The sequence below is a fragment of the Belonocnema kinseyi genome, chromosome 3 (assembly GCF_010883055.1).
Source record: "Belonocnema kinseyi isolate 2016_QV_RU_SX_M_011 chromosome 3, B_treatae_v1, whole genome shotgun sequence".
Taxonomy (NCBI): Eukaryota; Metazoa; Arthropoda; class Insecta; order Hymenoptera; family Cynipidae; genus Belonocnema; species Belonocnema kinseyi.
In genome coordinates, this window is record NC_046659.1 from 102,783,226 (window position 1) to 102,805,511 (window position 22,286).

Consider the following 22,286-nt stretch of genomic DNA (forward strand, 5'->3'; position numbering starts at 1 on the left):
CTAGCGAGGGCCCAGCTGGGCATTCCCACAGTGGGCTGCCTTTATAGGGCCTCTGGAGGGCCACTAATAAAAAAAGGCTAAGCTGGGCATTTTCCACACGGGGAGAAGTATGATTGGTGATATTTAAAAAAATATATTGTAATTTATATAAAAAAAATTAAATGCAAGAAAAAATACGAATATTCAACAAAATATTTTAGGTTTGAACCAAGGAGATGAATTTTCAACGAAAAAGATTAATTTTGCACTGAAAACATTATTCTTCTAATAAAAAACTCGAATTCCCAAACGAATGCATGAATTTTCAACGAAGAAATAAAACCTCGTGATTATAAATGTATTTCATTTTTATTTTTTATCTTTAGATTTTTTTATTGACGCGAAAAAAAAGAAGTTAATCACAAGGGTATATTAAAATAAAATTATCTCAAGCAGAATAAACAAGATAACAAAAATGACAGAAGATTACACAACATTTATGTTGTATGCTAATAATAATTCGTGATATATATTATTTATTAATTCCGAAATAAATATTACATTATGTTATCTCTTTCTGTTAAAAATTCGACTATTTAGTTGAAAATCTAATCATTTTGTTAAAAATTGAACCGTTTCGTTAAAAATTTAACTTTTTTTGTAGGAATTTGAGCTATTGGTTTAAAGTTGAATTACTTTTATAAGTTTTCTTAACTCGCAATTTACGTATCCTATTTTTATCTGAAAATCGATCTTTTTTAGATAAAGATTCAAATATCACATTTTACATTGAGAATTCATCTTGTTTATTGAAAATGTAACTATTTTGTTCAAAATTGATACTTTTTAACTAAATATTTAATTATTTGGTTAAAAGTTAATTTCGTGGTTGAAAATGAATATTTTTGTGGAAAATTCAACTGTGCTGTAGAGAATTCGCCTTTTTGGCTTGAAAATTCGACAGTTTGTGAATAGAGTTATTTTATTCAAAATTCAATAATATTATTGAAAAGTCATCTCTTTTTTCGCAAATATAACGCTTTTTTTAAATTTATTCTTTTCAATAAAAATTGAACTGTCTTCCAAAAACATGGTTTTTTTGGCTTCAAAACTTAACTGCTTTTGTTTAATGTTAATCTTTTTACTTGAAAATTTAACTGTTTAATTACAAAATTATCTTTTTCAGTTCAAAATTTCAATATTTTGTTAAAAACCGAATTATTTTGTTGAAAACTCAACAGTGTTATTAAAAAAAATATCTCTTTTGGTCGAAAATATAACAGTTTTTGATTGATGTTGAATTTTTTTTTAATTCAGCTATTCATTCCAAAAAATATCTTTTTTTAGTTACAAATTTCACGATTTGAAAAAATAGAACTATTTTGTTGGACATTTAACTATGTTATAAAAAAGTCAACTTTTTTAGTCAAAAATGTCACTTTTTTTAAATTTGTTGTTTTCAATTAATAATTTAACTGTCTTCTAAAAACATCGTCTTCTCAGCTTCAAGAATCAACTGCTTGGGTAAAACTCAAACTGTTTTTTTTGTTCCATACTGTTTATTTGAAAATTAAAATAGTCAATTGAAGATCTTTTATAGTTAGAATTCAACTACTTTGATAAAGTATAATTATTTTGCTGAATATGGAACTACATTATCAAAAATTAATCTTTTTTGGTTAAAAATATAACTGTTTTTTAAACATTTATCCTTTTTGATTGAAAATTCAACTCTCCTCTAAAAAAATGTTTTATTTTGCTTCAAAATTGAACTGTTTGGTTAACACTTCCACTATTTTTGATAGATGTTATTTTCTTTTATTTCAAAATTCAACTATTTGTTTAAAAATACCTTTTTTAGTTGAAAATTCAACTATTTCAGGTTGAATTTTAATCCTTTTTAATTGTAAATTTTAATATTTGATGAAAAATGCTTTTTTTTACTCGAAAATTTAATTCTTTCTGAACATTTTTCTGTAAATTCACCATTGTCGAATGAAAATTCAACTTTTTGTTTAGAAAATTATCTTTATTAGTTCAACCGTTTGGTTAAAAATATATCTTTGGGGGTTGAAAGTTAACATTTTTCTTTAACATTACATCTTTTGGTTTTTTGATTTTGTCTAACCTTTTCATTTGGAATTTTACTATTTGTTTGAAAAAGTATCTTTTTTAGTTGTAGATTCGTATTATTTTTTATAAATAGATCTTTTCGGTTAGAAAATGCTACTATTTTCCTACAAATTGAATTGCTTTCTTGAAAATTCATATATTTTAATCAAAAGTCTTTTTTTTTGTCGAAAATTCAACTGTTTTTTAACATTTTCCTGTTTTGAAAATCATTCTTCATTTTTAATTGAAAATTAAACTGTTTTTTTTTTAAATCGTCATTTTGTCTTTAAAATTATACTATTTGTTTAAATTTGTAACTGTTTTTGTTTTAGGTTGAACCTTTTTTATTTGTAAATGTAACTATTTGTTTAAAAAGTTTTCTTTTTTAAATAAAAATTCTACTGTTTGATTGAAAATTTACCATTGATGGTTGACAATTCTAACTATATTTTGTTAAACATTGAATTATTTGTTTGAAAATTAAGCTAAATATTTTATTAAAAATTCATCTGTTATCGGTCGAAAATTTAACTCTTTTTTTAACAGTAGTCTTTTTTGAAAAAAATTAGTAATTTTTTATTAAAAATTAAACTGTCTTCTAAAAAAATCGTATTTTTGGCTTCAAAAATTAATTGTTTGTTTTTAACATGAAACTGTTTTTGGCTTTTGTCTGATCTTTTTATTTGTGAATACAACCATTTGATTTTAAAGTTATCTTTTTCAGTTAAAAATTCAAATATTTGATTGAAAGTGCATCTTTGCGGCTTGAAAATTCCACTCTTTTATACGAAAGTAGTTTTTTTTAAAGAAAATTCAACTGTTTTTTAACATTCTTCTTTTTTGAAGAACATTCTTTATTTTGAATTAGAAATTAAACTGTCTTTAAAAAAATAGTCTTTTTGGCGTCAAGATTCAACTGTTTGATTAAAAATTGAACTATTTTGTCAGATGTTTCTTTTGTTTGAAATTCAATAATGAGGTTAAAAATAAAACTTTGTAGGTTGAAAATGCAACTATTTTTGTAAAAATTCATCTTTTTTCCATTGAAAATTTAAATCTTTTTTTCACATTTATCTTTTTTGAAAAAGATTCTTCATTTTTAATTAAAAATGAAACTGTCTTCTTAAAAAAATCGTCTTTTTGACTTCAAGATTCAACTGTTTTTCTAATTTTTAAACTTTTTTATTCAAAAATTCAATCATATGGTTGAAAATTCACCTCTTTAGGTTGGAAACTAAACCATTCATCAAAAAAATGTAACTATTTGATTAATATTCGTCTCTTTAGCTTGAAAGTTTAACTACATGGTTGTAAATACAACTATTTGGTTTAAAATGAATATTATTTCTTTGGATCAAAAGAAAAACTTTTTAAAAAATGTTAGTGTTAAATAGTCATTTTTGTTATTTGGAAATTCAACCTTTTTTTTTAAACTGCATTTTTGGTTAAAAATTCACCTTTCCGGCCTTGAAAGTCAACTAAATAAATAATGAAAGAAATTTTTATTATCTTACTAATACCAGCGGGACATTGGAATAAGAAATTAATAAATTTGATCAACATTTATTACTGTTCATGTTTTGCACCAATGACAGGAGGCACCCACATATCAGAAGCTTGGTGCGGTCTTAGAGACCGCACGTCCACGCTTCCATATGGCGTCAAGCGAAAGTTTGCTAGTGTGTGACATGTTTTTCTTTAAATACCTTCAAACAAATTGAAATAGTAATATAAAACTGTAAGGCTACCGTGGTCGTGCGGTCTCATGGACCGCATACGAGCTCACAACTAAAGCTACTAATAAACCGCTGCCTCGATGATGAACGAGGCGGGGGGCACATCAGAAACAATGTGCGGTCTGTGAGACCGCACGGCCACACTCACAAGTTAAAAAAAGCCTACCGAATGATTAATTGTCACATGTGCTTACAGATAAATCATCAGATCTGCACTCCCGAGAGAAACGTGCAACTAAAGCCGCACGGACAGAACATAGAGAATTAACCGCTACAGATGTTACCTACATTGTGGAAGTTCTAAGAAATGAAGTGATAATTTGCGCAGGTATTATAGTATCGCCTGAACATATCTTAACAATCAAAGAGTGTGTTAATCGAGAGGCAATCGAGTACACAGTGAAATCTGGTCATTTGTTCATACATACTATCCAAATCCACTCTGTACAAGACAAAGTGGTTGTAGGAAATCTTGCTTTGCTTTTGATCAGTCCATTGATCACTATTCAAAGTCCATCACCGAATCGAAGTGTAAAGCTTTATGATGCACCTGTAGAGGCACTTACACATGCTACCGTTAGTAGTTTTACACCCAACCGCACAGGGTAAGTTATCAAAAATTTATTAAATAAAAAAAATTATTTAAAAAAAAAAATAAAACTTTGCTTCCTCCCCGGTTTCAGAAACGACACTCCCATTTTTCGACAATTAACGCAAGTACAGATAGTCAGACTGCAATTGTGTACCGATTACTATAAACGTCATTCACGTGTAATTACAAATGACAATATCTGCACTCTTGAATCATCTGGCGTAACAGAGTTTACGGCCAAGGATCGTGGTTCTGCTTTAGTTCTAAATGGGAAACTGGTTGGTGTTCTCGTTTATCCTGGAAACCTTATAAGTTACACTAGTCCTGATGTTTTTCTACGCGTCAATGATGAAAACATATACAATAGGTGGATAAAGTCACACATTGAATCATATTTACCGCAGCAAGTGAATGTAGAGCGCTCACGCGCTAGCACTTCACAAACCCACGCTCCGCAAACCCACGCTCCATATCAACACACTTCACAAAATCAGTCTCCATATCCATACGCATCACCAAATCGCTCTCCCCATCTACACTCTTCACCAAATTATTCTACTCATTCACACAGTTCACAAAATTATTCTCCACAGTCACAAACTTCACTAAATATTTCTTCTGCTTCTGCTTCTCGTTCTCCTTCTCCTTCTTCTTCTTATAAAGGTGGCCATAAGTAAAGATTGCTTTCAAAAAATATGTCTTACTTTGACTATGGCTTTTTGTTAAACAATTTGCCATGTTAGTCTTCAGATTACCTATTCTAAGAAAAATGGATAAAATGAGTAAATAACAAAAACTAAAATAGTTACAATAGTTACATAATCTAAGCTATAAGCTTCATTTATAACACTAAATGTGTAAAATTAAGTAGTAAGTATTATCAAATAAAGTTCTTTATTGTTCAGATAATGCACTCCGATTTATTATATCAGGTGGATATTATATTAAATTAAATTTAAGCCAATTTAAATTCCTTAATTTTTGAGAAAAATCTTGCATTTTTAATAATATAGATAAATTTCTAATCAAAAAGAATAATTCTGTGAGAACACAAAAAAAATATTTTTCGTCAAAATACATGAATTCTCAAATAAATTGTTACATTTTAAGGCATACAAGATAATTTTCAACCAAATAAGTAAATTTTCAACTAAAAGAGATCAGTTTTCAACCAAAAATAGTATAGTTAAATTTTCAGGTTGAAAAAAATGATTATACACCAAGGAAAAAAAATTGTCCATCAAAATTATCAATTTTCAACTAAAATGAAGAATCTTCAACTGGAATACTGAAGTTTCAAACTAAAAAGATTAATTAAAAAAAAAAGAACAATTTTCAAACAAGATAATTAATTTTCTACCAAAAACATGATTTTACAACAAAAAAGATAACTTTTTAACAAACTTGTTGAAATTTCAACTTGAAAGACAAGTTGCCAACAAATAGTTGAATTTTTAAGTGAAAAGGTTTAATTTTCAGCTAAGAATGGAATAGTTAAATATTCAGTTACATAAAAATTCAACCAAAATGTTCGATTAAAATGATGAATCTCAAACTGGAACAGTAAAATTTCCAAGCAGAAAAATGAAATTTTATAAAAGAAATTAATTGTATGTCAAAAAAGATGATTTTTCAACAACAAAAATAATTTTAACAAAATAGTTAAATTTTTCTTTGAAAAAACAATTTGTAACCAAATAGGTGAATATTTAACGAAGAAAATCAATTTTCAATAAAAAGGGAACAGTTAAATTTTAATTTAATAATTGCTTTTTAACCAAACTTATGAATATTTAAGTGAAATAGTTAAATTTTTGTACTAAAAAAAATAATATTAAATCTAAAAGATAAGCTTTCTACTAAAAAAAATGTTTTTTCAAGAAAAAACATGAATTTTCAACTGAAATAGTTTAATTTTTGAACCAAAACCATGAATTTTCGAAAAGTTTAAATTATAGTTGAATAGTTTTCTTTACAAACAAAAATACGAGTATTCAAATGAAACTATGAATATTTAAGTGAAAAACTTGAATTTTAAACCAAGAAGATGAATTTTTAAACGAGAATATTAATTTTGAAAAAAGAAGATTATTATTCTACCAAAAAAGAAGATTAAAATAAAAACATGTATTTTCAACAGAATAGTTGAATTTTTAACTAAATTAATTAATTTTTAACAACAACTTGAAAATTATATTTTTAGTTAAAAGAATAATGTTGAACTAGAAATGAAGTTTCAAATAAAATAACGGAATATTCAATTGGATGAGTTACATTTTTACTTTAAAAAATAATAACTTTTTACAAAAAAAAAGAACTATTTTTCAAAACAAAAATACATTTAAACAAATTAATCAATATTCAATTATATTGATGAATATTCAACAGGAATAGTTGAATTAAAAACCAAAAAGAATAATTCTCAACTAGAATTGCGACACTTTGAACAGAATACTTTAATTTCCAACCATAAGCATGAATTTAAGAAAGGAGATTATTATTCTACAAAAAAAATTCAAGAAAAACATAAATTTTCAACTAAAAAATACAAGTTTTCAAGCAAATAGTTGTATTTTCAAATAAAAAGAATCATTTTAAAAAAAATTAAATATTAAATTTTTAGTTTATTAAATTATGTTTCAACAAAAAGGATTAATTTTTTTTTTTTTAATGATGGAATATGTAATTAGATGAAACATAAGTTTAATTTAAAATATAAATAATTTCCAACCGAAGAAGGAACTGATTTTGAAGAAAATATTTTGCACTGTTACATTTTTAAACAAAGTGGTGCATATTGAACTAAATTCATTAATATCCAACTGGAATAGATAAATATCAAATCGAAAATACGAAAAAAAAGCCAAAAATACAACAACAACAAAAAAACAAGAATACAAAAAAAATCAAATTTCAAGCAAGAGTATTTCTTTTTACTAAAAAGGACGAGTTTTCAACTGAGAAAATTAAATATTTAAATTTTATGTAAAAATGTGAATGTAATACTTGGATTTAATTATTACTAATAATGATATTATTTAAGAATAATTTAGTTTTTCGAATGATAATAATTTAATAAATAAGAAAGTCAATAATGAAAAAAATTGACCAAAAATAAACTTTAAAAAACAGTTAAAGCTTTAACTGAATCTTCAATTAGAATGGTGATTATTGAACCAATAAAAATAATGTGTAACAAAAAAGTTTAACTTTCAACTGAGTAATTAAGTTTTCATTCAAAATAAGATGAATTCTGAAGGGAAAAATGTATTAATTGATATTTCAACCACGAAAGATTTTAATTTTTAATGAAAACCAGTTGAAATTGACAAAAAAGGGCAATTTTTCAACATGAGTTAATTTTCAAATTTTTAAATTTAAAAACATTGTAAACTGTTTAATTTTGAACCAGATACTAGAATGTTCAACAAACAATTAAGTGCCTTCTCGAAAAAATTCATTGGTTTAAAAAAAGATTACCTGACATTTCCAGGATTTTTCTCGGAAAAATGCACTGGTTTCAAAAAAGATTCCCTCAAATTTTTAGATTTTTTTCAGGGAAGGAAGACATCATTACAGCGGGCACATTTTTCAGGTTTTTAAATTTGTACAAGTGTACATTTTCGGGAATTTAAAATAAAGGGTATTAAAAAAAAGAAGTCTTAAAATCAAAATTCATTCTAAAAACCTCTCCTTGTTTATTTTAAGTTCTTAAAAATAAAAATCAATCTGCTGATTGTCATTTGAAGATCCACACACATTGTAATTAATTCATTCGATTTAGGAAGCTTCCGAGTTTAAAATAATTGTTAGTAACAGTTTTGTACAGAGTTTTTTTTTTTAAATTACTTTGAATGACCAAGAAATGGAAAATTAATTCTAAAAGTATACATTTATTTGCGCTTGAAAGCTTATCAAATAATTAAGATCCATACATTATGTAATGGAAACCTTCCTATAGTGAATAATACAACCTACAGTGGATAATGTTTAATTAATACTAATTTCTTTTTTTTAAACTATTTTTTTATCCATATCTAAGACACAATATGTAGTAATAAATTTAATTTAAAATTAATTATTTTACGCATATTTGCGCCGTTAATAAATTATTATTCAGTGTAGGTTGCATTATCCGCCGTAGGCAGATTTCTCCTGTGAATAAATGATAACAGAAAATTATCCTATACTTCAAAATACATTAATTATATATAAATAAATAATAATAATGCAAGTCTATATAACTTAATAACTAGTCTAGTCTTTCTTTGTATTTAATCCTATAAATAAATAAATAAATAAAAATTTTACGAAAGAAGCTACCAAGTCCGATCATATGTACAGATTATATTATGCTAAGACTACATAAAATTATATGTTGATGAAACAATGTCTAAAAATAGACCTGTATTGCTAAAAAATATTTTTTGTATAAGTTTGATCATGTACCTATAAATATATTTATTACACGAACATGATGAAAAAAAATGTTCGCTCGGTCAGGTCACGTAATAGCGTAGGACGACAAATTAATTATATCGTTCGGTTCCGGAAATTGAAAGAGCTTTAGGAGAAAATTTATCAAGATAGTATCCAAAAGTCTGTACAAAGATTATTAGTTAAATTTAAAAAAAGAATAGATGAAGAGCGAGTCTGGAAAATTAAAAATTCAATTTTTTTGAATCGAAAAACACATTAAATGCGCTAAAAGAAGGGAAATAGTATATTGTGCTACAAGTTCAGAAAGAAGGCAGTTTTATACGAGTATGAAGTTTCCTATACGAGTCAGATCAGCACCCGTTGAAAACGGTATTAAAAAAAAAATTTTGTAACGATATTTTGATATTTTTGTAACGAATAAAAGGAATTTTAGATTCAAGAAACAATAAAAACAAATTTTTCACAAATTTTGGCAAATTTATAGTAAAATTACCAAAATTTAATTAAGATTCCCGTAAAGTTTTTAATATTGAAAATAATTAGAAATCTTGGACATTTTGAAAATTTTTGGTAAATTTACAAATTATGAAAAACTTCCGGAAATTTAAGGTATCCAAGGGTTTTCGGAAAAAATCCGAAAATTTAATAAATTACCAGAAATAATAATAATAAAGTGTTTTTACGTTTACTTATATCACGGTTTTTATCACTTTACACACGTTATAAGTGTTTTGAAAAGCGAACATTCCGTGAATGCGTTACAAAAAAAATCTTATTCTAATCGAATATTAAGTATGTGTTATATTTTCTTGTTTTCGGTCAAAATCTAATATAAAAACAAAAAATTCACGTTTTATGTATTTTTTGTAAATTTCTTTTAATTACCCCAAACGCATCCAATTTTGCATTAATCTGACTGTAATATTTCATGGCAACATTGCTCAATATTCCAGCAATGTTGCTATAATATATTAATGTCCTCCCTAAATCAATATTGATTTGCAGAGTTGCTGTAAGTTTGATGCCATATTGCTAAAATGTTGATGCGATATTGCTAAATTTTACTGCAATATTGTAGCGAAATGTTTCTAAGCGATTGCATCAATGTTGCACTGAAATTAAATCAATTTTGCAACAACTTTGCACCAATGTTGCACCAGAATTGCATGAATTTTGAACCAAAATTGCATGAATGTTGAAGCAAAGTTGCATAATTGTTGCACCAACATTGTATCAATGTTGCAAAGATCCTACAGAAGCGCTGCAACGATATTGGACTGATATTAAAACAGCACTGCATTAATATAGCATCAATAACACAGTAACGTTGCATTAATATTGCATCAATATTACCGTAACGTTGCATTAATATTGTATTAATATTATAACAACGTTGCATAAATGTCAAAGCAACGTTGCATGAATTTTGCGCCAATAATGCATAAATATTGCATCAATATTGCAGCAACGTTACATTAATATTGCATTAATATTATATCAACGCTGCGTCATTATTACATAAATATTACAGCAACCTTGTACGAATATTGCATCACTGTTGCATAAATATTATGTCGAGTATGCATCAATGTTGTACCAAAATTTCATCAATGTAGCAGCAACGTTGCACAAATGTTGCTCCAATAATATATCAATGTAGCAGCAACGTTACATCAATGTCATATTAAAACTGGATCAATATTGCACACATCTTCTAGCAACTTTGCATCAGTATTTGCACCGATATTGTAGTAACTTTGCATCAATTTCCCGTGAATATTGCAGCAACTTTGCATCAATGTTTCACCAGAATTGCATCAATTGCATGAATGTTGAAGCAACGTTGCATGAATGTTGCACTAATATTACCGCAACACTTCATCAATATAGCCTCAACATCACAGCAAAATTGCATCAATATTACATCAACGTTGCATTAATAATGAATTCATATTAAAGCAACGTTGCATTAAAATAGCATTGATATTACAGAAACCTTGCATGAATGTTGCATCATTGTAGCGGCAACGTTGCATGAATCTTTCACCAAAATAGCATCAATGTAGCAGCAACGTTACTGCTTAAATATTGATTTGATATTACATCAGTGTTGCATAAACTTGACATCAACATTGCATCATTGTTGCATTAACATTGCATAATGTAGCACAAACGTTACATCAAGGCTGCCCCAATTTTGCAGTAACTTTGGATCAACATTGCACCAATGTTGCATCAACTTTGCACCAATGTTACAGCAACTTTGCATCAATATTACAAACAAATGTTGCTTAGAACATATCATTAATAGATTAAAGCAACATTCTTGCAATGTTGCTAATATTTGTATGCAATGTTGCAGCAACATTGAAGTAATATTCATTACTTTTTGGGTAAATGAGACCTACAATTTCAAGATAAAGTAAATAGGCTAATTTTTTTAGGAAGAATGTATTTTCTTTTAGATGCATGCGCATGCGGACTAGAACCGGATGCGGTGCAGCGTGCACCGTTTTGTTTAATTTTAAAGATTTATTGAACGGTTGAGCGACCAGTGTAATCTGGACAATATTTCCGCGAGCGAACTCGGACCATCTCATCAATTGCTTTGTTCTGCGGTATCGCGGAAGAAATGCTTTGCAGGCGAGATGCTAGATAACACATAATCAGAGCTGAAAGAACAAGTAAAGCCCCGAGAGCTGTCGCGACGTAAAGAAAATTTCCGCAACTTCCCTCAAGGCCTGCAGTCATCCTGTCATAAACATCTGGAAGAAAAATTAATATTTTACAAATAAAAATAAAAATCAGCTTTTTTCTCATTGAATGAACGGATATATTTATTTATTTATGATTTCATCTTTGGAACGGAATATGAAAATTTTTATCGAAATTTGTTTGTTAGAGAAATAAACAATATTTAATTTTTAGAAAAAGGCAAATAGTAAAAAAGAATAATTTTCATCTGTTTGATAAAATTATTGGGTTCAGTCGAAAAAAAAGTTAAAATTAAAAGAAGCCTAAGACTAAGAAGTTTTATTTTGGTTCCTTTATCTTTTATAAACTATGTAAAATAAAAAATTCTTCAAAATGGATTTTCTGAAAACCGACACTTTTTAAATTTTTTTTTATTTTGAGAGGTAGATGGTAATATGCACTACATATTCTTTGAGTTTTATTCCTCAGAAGGCCCTACTTTATGTTGAAAAAAATAAATAAATGATTATTTCTTTGTTCAAAAATCATTACACAAAAATCGAAAATATTGTTTGTTTAAAAATTATACAAAAAAATTATTTTGCATATAATCAACGAACTTTAGTATAGTAAAACACGATTGTCCTCTTCATACTTTTCCATTTTTTTAAATTACTTTTCGAAAATAGTCATAAATTTTTATTTTTTTCTGAAATAATAATTTTCAGAAAGTGCACTTTCTATTCAGAATTTTTTTATTTGGAATTTTTCTTAAAACCCCTATCAGGTTTTTGCGAAATAATTAAAATTTAACTTGAATCTAAATAGTTTCAAATTTAATGTTTTGACTGAACTTCAATTTTTTTTTAATGCAAAATTATTGTTCAACTTTTGTTTAAAAATTGATCCTTTTTAGTTGAAAATTCAAGTGTTTGCCAACAAAATTCTACTATTCTGTAGAAAATTCATGTTTTTAATTTCAAAATCGTCTTTTTGGTCCATAATTAACCTTCTTCATTGAAAATTCATATTTTTCGTAGGAAACTAAAGTATTGCATCTAAATAATTGTAATTGTCATTTTTTTGTTTAAAAATAAAATAAAATAATCGAAATTTTTAATCTTTTGTCGAAAATTCATCTTTTGGTTCAAAAATTCAACTGTTTCGGTTAAAGAATTATCAGTTTGGTTAAAAAGTCATTTTTAAAGTGAAAATTCCAATATCCAATTTCTTTTTTAAATTGGTCTTTTTTTAGTAGAATATTCAAATATTTTATGGAAAAACGTTTTTTTTTAAATTTGAAAATTCAACTTTTTTAAATTGAAACAATTTACTAAAAAATCATCTTTATTCGGTGGAAAATTAATCTTCTTGTTTATAAACTAACAATTTTTAGCTAAAAAATTAACTATTTAATGAAAATTTGTCTTTTTTAGTTGAAAATTAAACAACTTAGTTGAAAATTCATGTTTTTTGTTGCAAATTCATCTAGTTGGTTGAACATTAATTTTTTAATCTCGAAATTTAACATTTAATTTTTGACTGAGAATTGATATTTTTAGTTGGAAATTTATCTTTTTATTTAAAACTAAAACTACTTAACAAAAATTTAAACTGTTTTGTGGAAAAGTCCTCTCTTTGGTTCAAAAGTTCAATTATTCTAGTTGAAGAATCATATTTTTGGATAAAAAGTAATTTTTTGACTGAAAACTTTACTATGTCATTTTTTATAGAAGAATGATAATTTTTAGTGGAAAATTCAACTATTTGTTAAAAATTCGTCTTTTTTAAGTGAAAATTAATGTTTTTTGTTGTTGTGACATCGTTTTTGTGGGTAGAAAAATAACTGTCTTGTTTAAAAATTATTTTCCTTGTTTGAAAATTGTTCTTTTAGGTTGAAAGAGAATTTTGGAACTGAAAATGCAACTATTCAATCTTTAATTGAAAGTTTCTCTTTTTCAGCTGAATATTGAACTATTTGATTGAAAAATGGTCTTTTTAGTAATAAACTTAAATATATTGTTGAACATTTAATTTTTTTGTGAAATAATTTCTTTTTTGTAGAAAAATTAAGCTTATTGTTAAAAATAATTTATATTGTTTAAAAACTCTTCTTTTTAGTTAAGAAATCAAGTATTCCAGTTAGCTATTCATAATTTCAGTAAGAAAATAATTTTTTTAAATAAAACTACTTGGTTGAAAGTAATCTTTATTAAGTAACTCTTTTTTTGAAAATTCGTCATTCTGATTTAAAATTCATCTATTCCTGTAAAAAATTAATCATGTCAGTAAAAAACTGTTCACTTTGGTTCAAATTGTTTTGTTTTTTTGTTGCAAAATTAAGTTTGTTTTTACTGAAACTTTATTTTCACTATTTGGGATTGAAAACTGATCTTTTTTAGTAGAAAATTAAACTATTTGATGAAAATTAATATTTTTTAGTTAAAAATTCTATAATTTTGTTGAAAATTTATATTTTTTTTTGTAAAATCGTCATTTTTGACATAAAATTAAACTTCTTGCTTACAAAATAATCTTCTTCAAAAATCTAAATTGTTGGTGAAAAATAAAGGTACTTAATTGAAAATTAAACTCTATTGTCGAAAATGTATATTTCTGGTTCAAAAATGTAACTATTCTAGTTAAAGATTCATCATTTTAGTTAAAAATTGATCAATTTCTTTGAAATTAAATTTTTTCAACTAAAAATGTAACCATTCAATTTTTCGCTGAAAACTGATATTATTTATGGAATATTCAAAATACAAAAATAAGGTTATTGAGAAAACCTATTTTGAAGAATATCATAAAAACTGCCGCTATTTTGTCATTTCAAAAATTATTTTAAAATTAATTTAAAGAGCAAGAGTTCCCACGTCGAATAAAAAAAGAAAATCTTTCGAGAACTCTTCGGTAATCTTCAAATGATTATAAAAAATAAAAAAAATTTCCGCCAATTGGTAAAGTGCCTGAAGGCTGTTTCTGATTTTCAATTTTATTTATTTTTTTTTTTCGTTTCGCCCTAATAAATTATTTAAGAATTTTCCAATAGTATTTTCAAAGGATTTAAGCAATTCAAATAAGTTTGAATCCTTGAATTCGTTCCAAAACGATTCAGCTGTGTCTGATAACCGGAAGAATTCCTCAATAGTAATTTGTTTAAATTTGATGTGAGATGAAGAAACCGGTTTGTTTGATGTTGAGTCTTTGGAATATTACATTGAAAGGCACATACCATCTGGCATCATGACTGTGTACTCGATGTTTTCTTTAAACCTTGTGATGGGAGTTGAATCGTTGTATTTCTGAATAATTCTCTCGGCTCTTGGCAAGAAAGCTTCTTCTTCTCCAGTCATTCTCCTTCTACGTTTCCCGTGTCCAGAAGGCTCAAAGAGATCTAAGCAAAAGTCCTGAAAATGCAAAAAAAAAAAAATTGCAGAATTGTCTACAATTTCATAATAAAAGTCCTCTAGTCAAGCTGTACTCAAAAATTACAAAAAAGAGGATAAACTTAAAAGTTAAATTAAAAAAAGTTGTTATTTTGTTCATTTAGATACTGATTTCTTAAATATTAAATAGTAAATAGTGTCGAAGAGTGGTCTATACGTTTTGGAGAAACGAGAAAAAATTAGCCTCGAACAGGAATTGAATTGAATTGTCTAGTTTCTTTAAAAATAGAAGACCAGTAATAGACACTTTTTAATATAAACATTAAAACATAGAAGACTTTAAGTATAAAGAAGAACTTTGACGCTGAGAAAAAAAGTTTGTTAAATTAAATAAACATGTAACTAAATGATAATTAATGTTATATTAACCCTTAAAGTGCATTGTGGGTGAGGGATACCCCAAGCAATTTTCAAATTCTTATAAACCATACTTGATTCGAAAAAAATGGAGAAAGTGTCGCCATCTAGCTTTAGTTGGAGACACTAACTGTAAGTAAAGTCGTTTAGCATACTGCTTCAAGCATCAGTCTACCTACTAGCAGCAGCTGCCGAAAGTGGAGGTAGAAAATCGTGGGGTGTTAAACACCCAGTGTGCACTTAGTGTGTGAAAAAGTAATTTTGGAGCTAATTTTTTGTTTGAAATTTTATTGATTTTTGTAGTATGTTAAGTATGTCATGTAAGGTGAAATAATTTTATTTTTTTCGATTATTTCATACTTTTTTCTTTGTAGATGGCTTATAACTCACGGCAGCGTTATTATATATGTCTCTTTTTTCAATTTCCTTTCTTTTTATAGTATTACATGTCAAAGTTCCTTAATTTTTATAATAATAAATCGATTTAAATACAAAAAATCTGATTCATCATTTTATCATAAAAGTGACTTTTCAACTGTGCAAATCAATATCTTTTTTGAAAGCACCCATGTTGCAATATTTTTTTTTATGAAAGTATACTATTTCAAAAGTATATTAATAAATTTTCAGTTTAAAATAGTTAAAATTGCGTGAGTTATGAATTTTTAATTTAAAAAAACACATTTTTTCACCTTTTTAAAAATAATTGTAATGAGAAACTTGAAATAAATAAATGGCTATAAAATCAACTCTACCTTATAAAAGATACCTTAAACTATATTGGATAATATAGTCACACAAAAGTTTGACGACTAAAAATGTTCTTTTTAAATTGTATAAATTCCATCTCTGTAAGTCATCTTTTTTGGTAAAAAAATGTAGTTACTTGGTTAAAAATTAAAATTATTTATTAAGATTTTATTTTTTTGGTTGAAAATTCACATGCTTTCTTGAAAATGTGTCTTCTTAAGTTGATAAATTAACTATTTGATTCAAAATTGACGTCTTTTTTGGTAGAAAATTAATCTTTTTGGTTTAAAAATAATCTTTTTTGTTTACAAATTTAATTATTTAGGTCAAAGTTTAAGACTTTTGCTGAAAATTCATTTTTTACTTTCAACAGTCATTTTAGTTAAAATTTTATCTATTTTGTTAAAAATTTAATATTTTATATATAATTATTTATTAATTATCATAATTATAATTTATTCATAATTATTTATTATTTAATTAATTTTATTTTAAATATTAAATACACTTTTTTTGTAAAAAATTAAAGTTCTTGGCTAACAAGTAAATCTTTGTGGATACAAATTCAAGTATTTTGTTGAAAATTAACTTTTTTGTTCAAAATTCATATATTCGGGTTGAAAGCAAAGCTATTTTGTAGCAAATTTGTCTTTAGGCTTGAAAATTCAACAGTTTGGTAGAAAATTAAACTATTTAGTTTCAAAATAAGTTTTTTTTGTAGCAAATTTGCCTTTTGGCTTAAAAATCTAATTAATTAATAGAATTCACCATTTTAGTATTATTAATTTTTTTGAGAATTAATTTATTTAGCTAAAAATGTGACTTCCATATTTAGCTGAAAATTCATGTTTATAATTTAAAATTGATCTTTTCAAGTTAAAATTTTAACTATTTGGTTGAAAATTAATCTTTTTTGGTAGAAAATTAATTCTTTCTCATTCATAATTCAACAGGTTGGTGGAAAATTAAACTCTTTAATTGAAAATTAACTTTTTCGTTGAAAATTCGACTATTTTGTAGAAAATTTGTGTTTTTGATTTGCAAATTTAACTGTTTAGTTACTATTTAATTAATGTACATTTTCCTTGAAAGTTCATTCTTTATTTTATGATTTATAATGTTATTATTTCTTCTTTTTTGCTGAGAAATGATTTTTTGAACTAAAAATGTAACTATATATTACATATTTTATTCTAAATTGATATTTTTCTTTCGAGGTTGATCTGTTGTAGTTTAAAGTTTGCAACTGCTGGGTTGACAATTAATCGTTTTGTTAAAAATTCATATTTTCGGCTTGAAAATATAACTATGTGTAGAAAATTTTTCTATTTGACTTTAAAATTGCTTGTTTTGGCATCACAAATTAAATTTTTTGCAGAAAATTTAAATAATTAGTTGACAATTAACTTTTTTATAGAAAACTTTAATTTTTCATTTGAAAACTTACTTATTTGGTTGAAAATTCATCTATTTAGTTAAAAATACATGTATTGCGGAAAATTTGTCCTATGGTTTTTAAAATAATATTATTTTTCTTAAATTCATCTTTTTGGTTAAGGATGCAACTATTGTGTTGAAATTTGATTTTGAGAATACATTTTTTTCAACTGAAAAAATTACGATTCCATTTTTCATTAACTGATCTTTTTTAGTTGAAAATTTAACTATTTGGTTGAGGATTCATCTTTTGCTTGATGAAAAATTCATTTTTGTTGTTAAAAATTCATCTTTTTTATTGAAAATTCATCTTTTCCGATTTAATAGTCAACTCATTTATTTTGTTGTAGATTTAACTATTATGTTGAAAACTCTTATTTCTTCGGGGAATTCAATTGGATCAAATTTTATTTTTATTTTGGTTAAAAAATAATTTTTAGACTGAAAACTTAATTAAATATTCAATTCTTGGTTAAAAACACACCTTTGTAAATTGAAAATTCCTATATTTTATTTAAAATTCTTCTTCTGGTAAACATTTTTTTGTTGTTCAAAATTCATCTTTGTAGGTCAAAATTTCACCTATTCGTTAAAAAAGTTGAACTATTTAATTGAAATTTTAATTATTTTGTCAAAGTAAAGTAAAAAAGCATTGAAAATTTATCATTAATGGTAAAAGAGTTTCAACAGGATTATTTCGTATTTGATGACACATTTTTACATGTTTGGTTTTTGCATGGATAAAACGTGTATCAAAAACAAAATATTACACAAGACCACAAAATGGTTTTGGGAGTTAACTGGTATTCTATAGGTAAACTTTATGTTTTTGGGGTCGCTAAACACGAATCCATTCGCAGAATTGAGCCAGCACGTCAGGATTTGCAGTAAAATTTGTAAAATGTTTAAAAACCTGGAAAGTCTGCATAAATTTTGTCCCCCAACCTACAAGTCTCAAATTAACAAGCCGCAAAATTACAAACTAACACGCCCCAAAACACAAACCCCAAACGTACAAACCCCAAACGTACAAACCCCACATCAACAAATGCCAAACCCACGAACCCCAAACCCACAAACCCAACACTACAAGCTCCGTACCCACAAACTTACAAACCCTAAATCCTTAAACCACAAACCCCAAACCCGCCAACACCAAACCCATAAGCTCCATATCCACAAACGTGAAAACCTCAAACCAACAAACCCCAAACCCGAAAACCCCAAACTAAAGAATCCCAAACCAACAAACACCAAGCTCCATATCCACAAGCGCACATACCCCAGACCAACAAACCCCAATCCCATAACCCCCAAAGCCACAAACCCAAAACCGCAAGCTCCATATCCACAAACGTACAACCTATAAACCACAAACTCCAAACCTACCAATACCAAACCCACAAGCTGCATATCCACAAACGTGAAAACCTCAACCCAACAATCTCCAAATCCACGAACCCCAAACCCACAAACCCAAAACTAACGAACCCCAAACCCACAAGCTCCATATCCACAAACGTAGAAACCTCAAACCAACAAACCCCAAACCCACGAACTCCGAAAACACAAACCCAACACCACAAGCTCCATATCCACAAACTTACAAACCCTAAACCCTTAAACCACAAACCCCAAACCCATCAACATGAAACCCACAAGCTCCATATCCACAAACGTGAAAAAGCTCAAACCAACAATCCCCAAACCTACAAACCCCAAACTCCAAAACCCCAAACTAACGAAACCACAAACCCCAAGCTCCATATCCACAAACGTAGAAACCCCAGACTAACAAGCCCCAAACCCATAACCCCCAAAGCCACAAACCCAAAACCGCAAGCTCCATATCCACAAACATACAAACCTATAAACCACAAACCCTAAACCTACCAACACCAAACCCGCAAGCTCCATATCCACAAACGTACAACCTATAAACCACAAACCCCAAACCTACCAATACCAAACCCACAAGCTCCATATCCACAAACGTAAAAACCTCAACCCAACAATCTCCAAATCCACGAACCCCAAACCCACAAACCCAAAACTAACGAACCCCAAACCCACAAGCTCCATATCCACAAACGTAGAAACCTCAAACCAACGAACCCCATACCCACGAACCCCGAAAACACAAACCCAATACCACAAGCTTCATATCCACAAACTTACAAACCCTAAACCCTTAAACCACAAACCCCAAACCCGTCAACACGAAACCCACAAGCTCCATATCCACAAACCTGAAAAAGCTCAAACCAACAATCCCCAAACCTACAAACCCCAAACTCGAAAACCCCAAACTAACGAAACCACAAACCCCAAACTCCATATCCACAAACGTAGAAACCCCAGTCTAACAAACCCCAAACCCATAACCCCCAAAGCCACAAACCCAAAAGTGCAAGCTTCATATCCACAAACATACAAACCTATAAACCACAAACCCCAAACCTACCAACACCAAACCCGCAAGCTCCATATCCACAAACGTGAAAACCTCAACCCAACAATCCCCAAACCCACAAACTCAGAAACCCCAAACCCACAAGCTCCATATCTACAAACGTAAAAACCTTAAACCAACATACCCCAAACCCACGAACCTCAAACTCACAAACCCCAAACTAACAAACCGCAAACCCCAAACCATAAGCTCCATATCCACAAGCGTACAAAGCCCAAACCCACAAACCCCAAATCACAAGCTCTATATCTACATAAGTACAAACTTCAGACCCACAAACACAAAACTCACAAACACGAAACACACAAACCTACAAACCCCTAACCAACAATTCCGAACCCTCGAATCCCAAGCCCACAAACCCCAAAACCACAAGCTCCATATCCACAAACGTACGAACCCCAAACCAATAATCCCAAACCTGCGACCCACAAACACCAAACCAATTAACCCCAAATTATACCAATTTCTCAATTGGTATTATAAGATGTAAGGTATTTGGGATTGTGGAATTGAGGTTTGTGGGTTTGAGGTTTGTAAGTTTTGGATATGGAGCTTGTGTATTTGAAGTTGTGGGATTGGAGCTTGTTGGTTTAGGGTTTGTGGGTTTGCTGATATGGAGCTTGTGGGTTTGGAGCTCGTTGGTTTTTGGGTTGTTAGTTTGTGGGTTTGAGGCTTCTTAATTTGGGGTTTGTAAGTTTGGGAACTCCCAAACCCATTTTGTGGTCCTGTATTATTAATATTTCAACTAAAATTGTCAAAAATTGGTGTGTAGAATCTGGAATTAAAAAAATTGTAGGTTTTATGTCAAGCATACCGGTTGGCAGTCCTGTGGTTCCATACAAGCTTTGATTTGAGAGTGTATCCACAAAGTTGATCGGTCCCTCATCGAACTTAGAAGAAAAGCTTCAAAATCCAGAAAAACTTCATTTTTCCTTTCCCGATATCTGGCCGGTTGATGTGGAATTATTGAAGCAAAATCACGGTTTCTGCAACCTTCCTTCACCAGAAAAACACTTCCTGGCGCATGTGGTTGATCAGGGTCTGGACTCACAGTGACTTCCAGAAGTTTGATGTATCCCCAAGCACTCTCGGCACTAATGCGAGCTCGCAATTGTAATTTTGTTCCAATTGGAACCGCCTGATCAACTGTTTGAGTTCCCTGATTGGGGTCAGATGAATTTCCTGTAGCTTCTCGATACAGAGCCACTTCATATTCCAGACGTCCTGGGGTTTCTTCAACCACTCCGGAAACGCGAGCTCCATGCGGACTAAAACAAGATGACTCCCTCAGTGACTAGCGAATTTTTATTTTTTTTTTATTTTTAAGGGCATGTTCTACGGTGTCGTATCGCTATCAATATTTAAAATATAGGTTAATAAGACAATAAATTGGGTTTCTATATTTAGTGTGAATAATAATTTCGAAAAAAAATATCCGAGTGAAAAATAAATGTGTATAATTATTTTCATTTTTTTTCATGCTCACTACGTTCACAAGGAGAAATATATCGCGTTTATAATATGAAAGATTAAATAAAAAGAACTTAATAATGTTTGTATAGATCAATATGTTTATAATAAAAAAAAAGTTTATTTATAAATTGATAAAATAGGATATATTACACCTTGAGTTGTAGCACTTTGCAGGTAATGTATTGTTTGATACATTTCAGATTTTTTTATTCGCTTATGTTGAGAACTGACTCAAATTTTAGACTGAATCATCTAAAAATTCTAAAAAATCAATATATTTGGACATGGTGAACACCAAAAATAATGTTTATAACCGAGCTTGGTCATGTGATTTCTACCTTATCGACGTTGAAACTTTCTTTTTTCTTCGCTAGAAATCGCTAGAAATCCTCTAAAAATAATGACAGGTTACGTGTGTGCAGATAGTTATTTGTTCATTTGCAACGAATTGACAAATTTTAATGTTTTATTTTTTTATGGTTAGACGATTTAGTGTGAAATTTTTGTCAGTGCTTAACATACACGAATAAAAAAATCTGAAATGCATCAAACCAAACATTACATGAAAAGTGCTACAGCTCGAGTGGTAATATCCTATTTTATCAATTTATAAATAAACTTTATTTGAAATTATCAATATATTGATGTGTAAAAACGTTCTTTAGTGGTTTTTATTTAAGCTTTCAAATTCTAAACACGATATCTCAATTTGTATGGACGTAGTAAGCACGAAAAAAATGGAAATAATTTCACAAATTTATTGTTTACTCGAATAATTTTTTTTTCAAAAT

The 22,286-nt window shown here is 28.1% G+C and overlaps 1 protein-coding gene across 1 annotated transcript in view; it reads right to left on the reverse strand.

Annotated features, from left to right (window-relative positions):
- Window positions 1–9,461: 9,461 nt before the first annotated feature.
- LOC117169319 overlaps window positions 9,462–22,286 on the reverse strand; it is a 30,270-nt gene continuing 17,445 nt past the window's right edge. The window contains exons 4-6 of the mRNA XM_033355643.1: window positions 20,837–21,290; window positions 14,789–14,963; window positions 9,462–11,624 (exon numbers count right to left, since the gene is read on the reverse strand). Coding sequence (XP_033211534.1) covers window positions 11,392–11,624; window positions 14,789–14,963; window positions 20,837–21,290 — 862 coding nt within the window. The 3' untranslated portion in view covers window positions 9,462–11,391. The remainder of the gene's footprint in view (window positions 11,625–14,788; window positions 14,964–20,836; window positions 21,291–22,286) is intronic.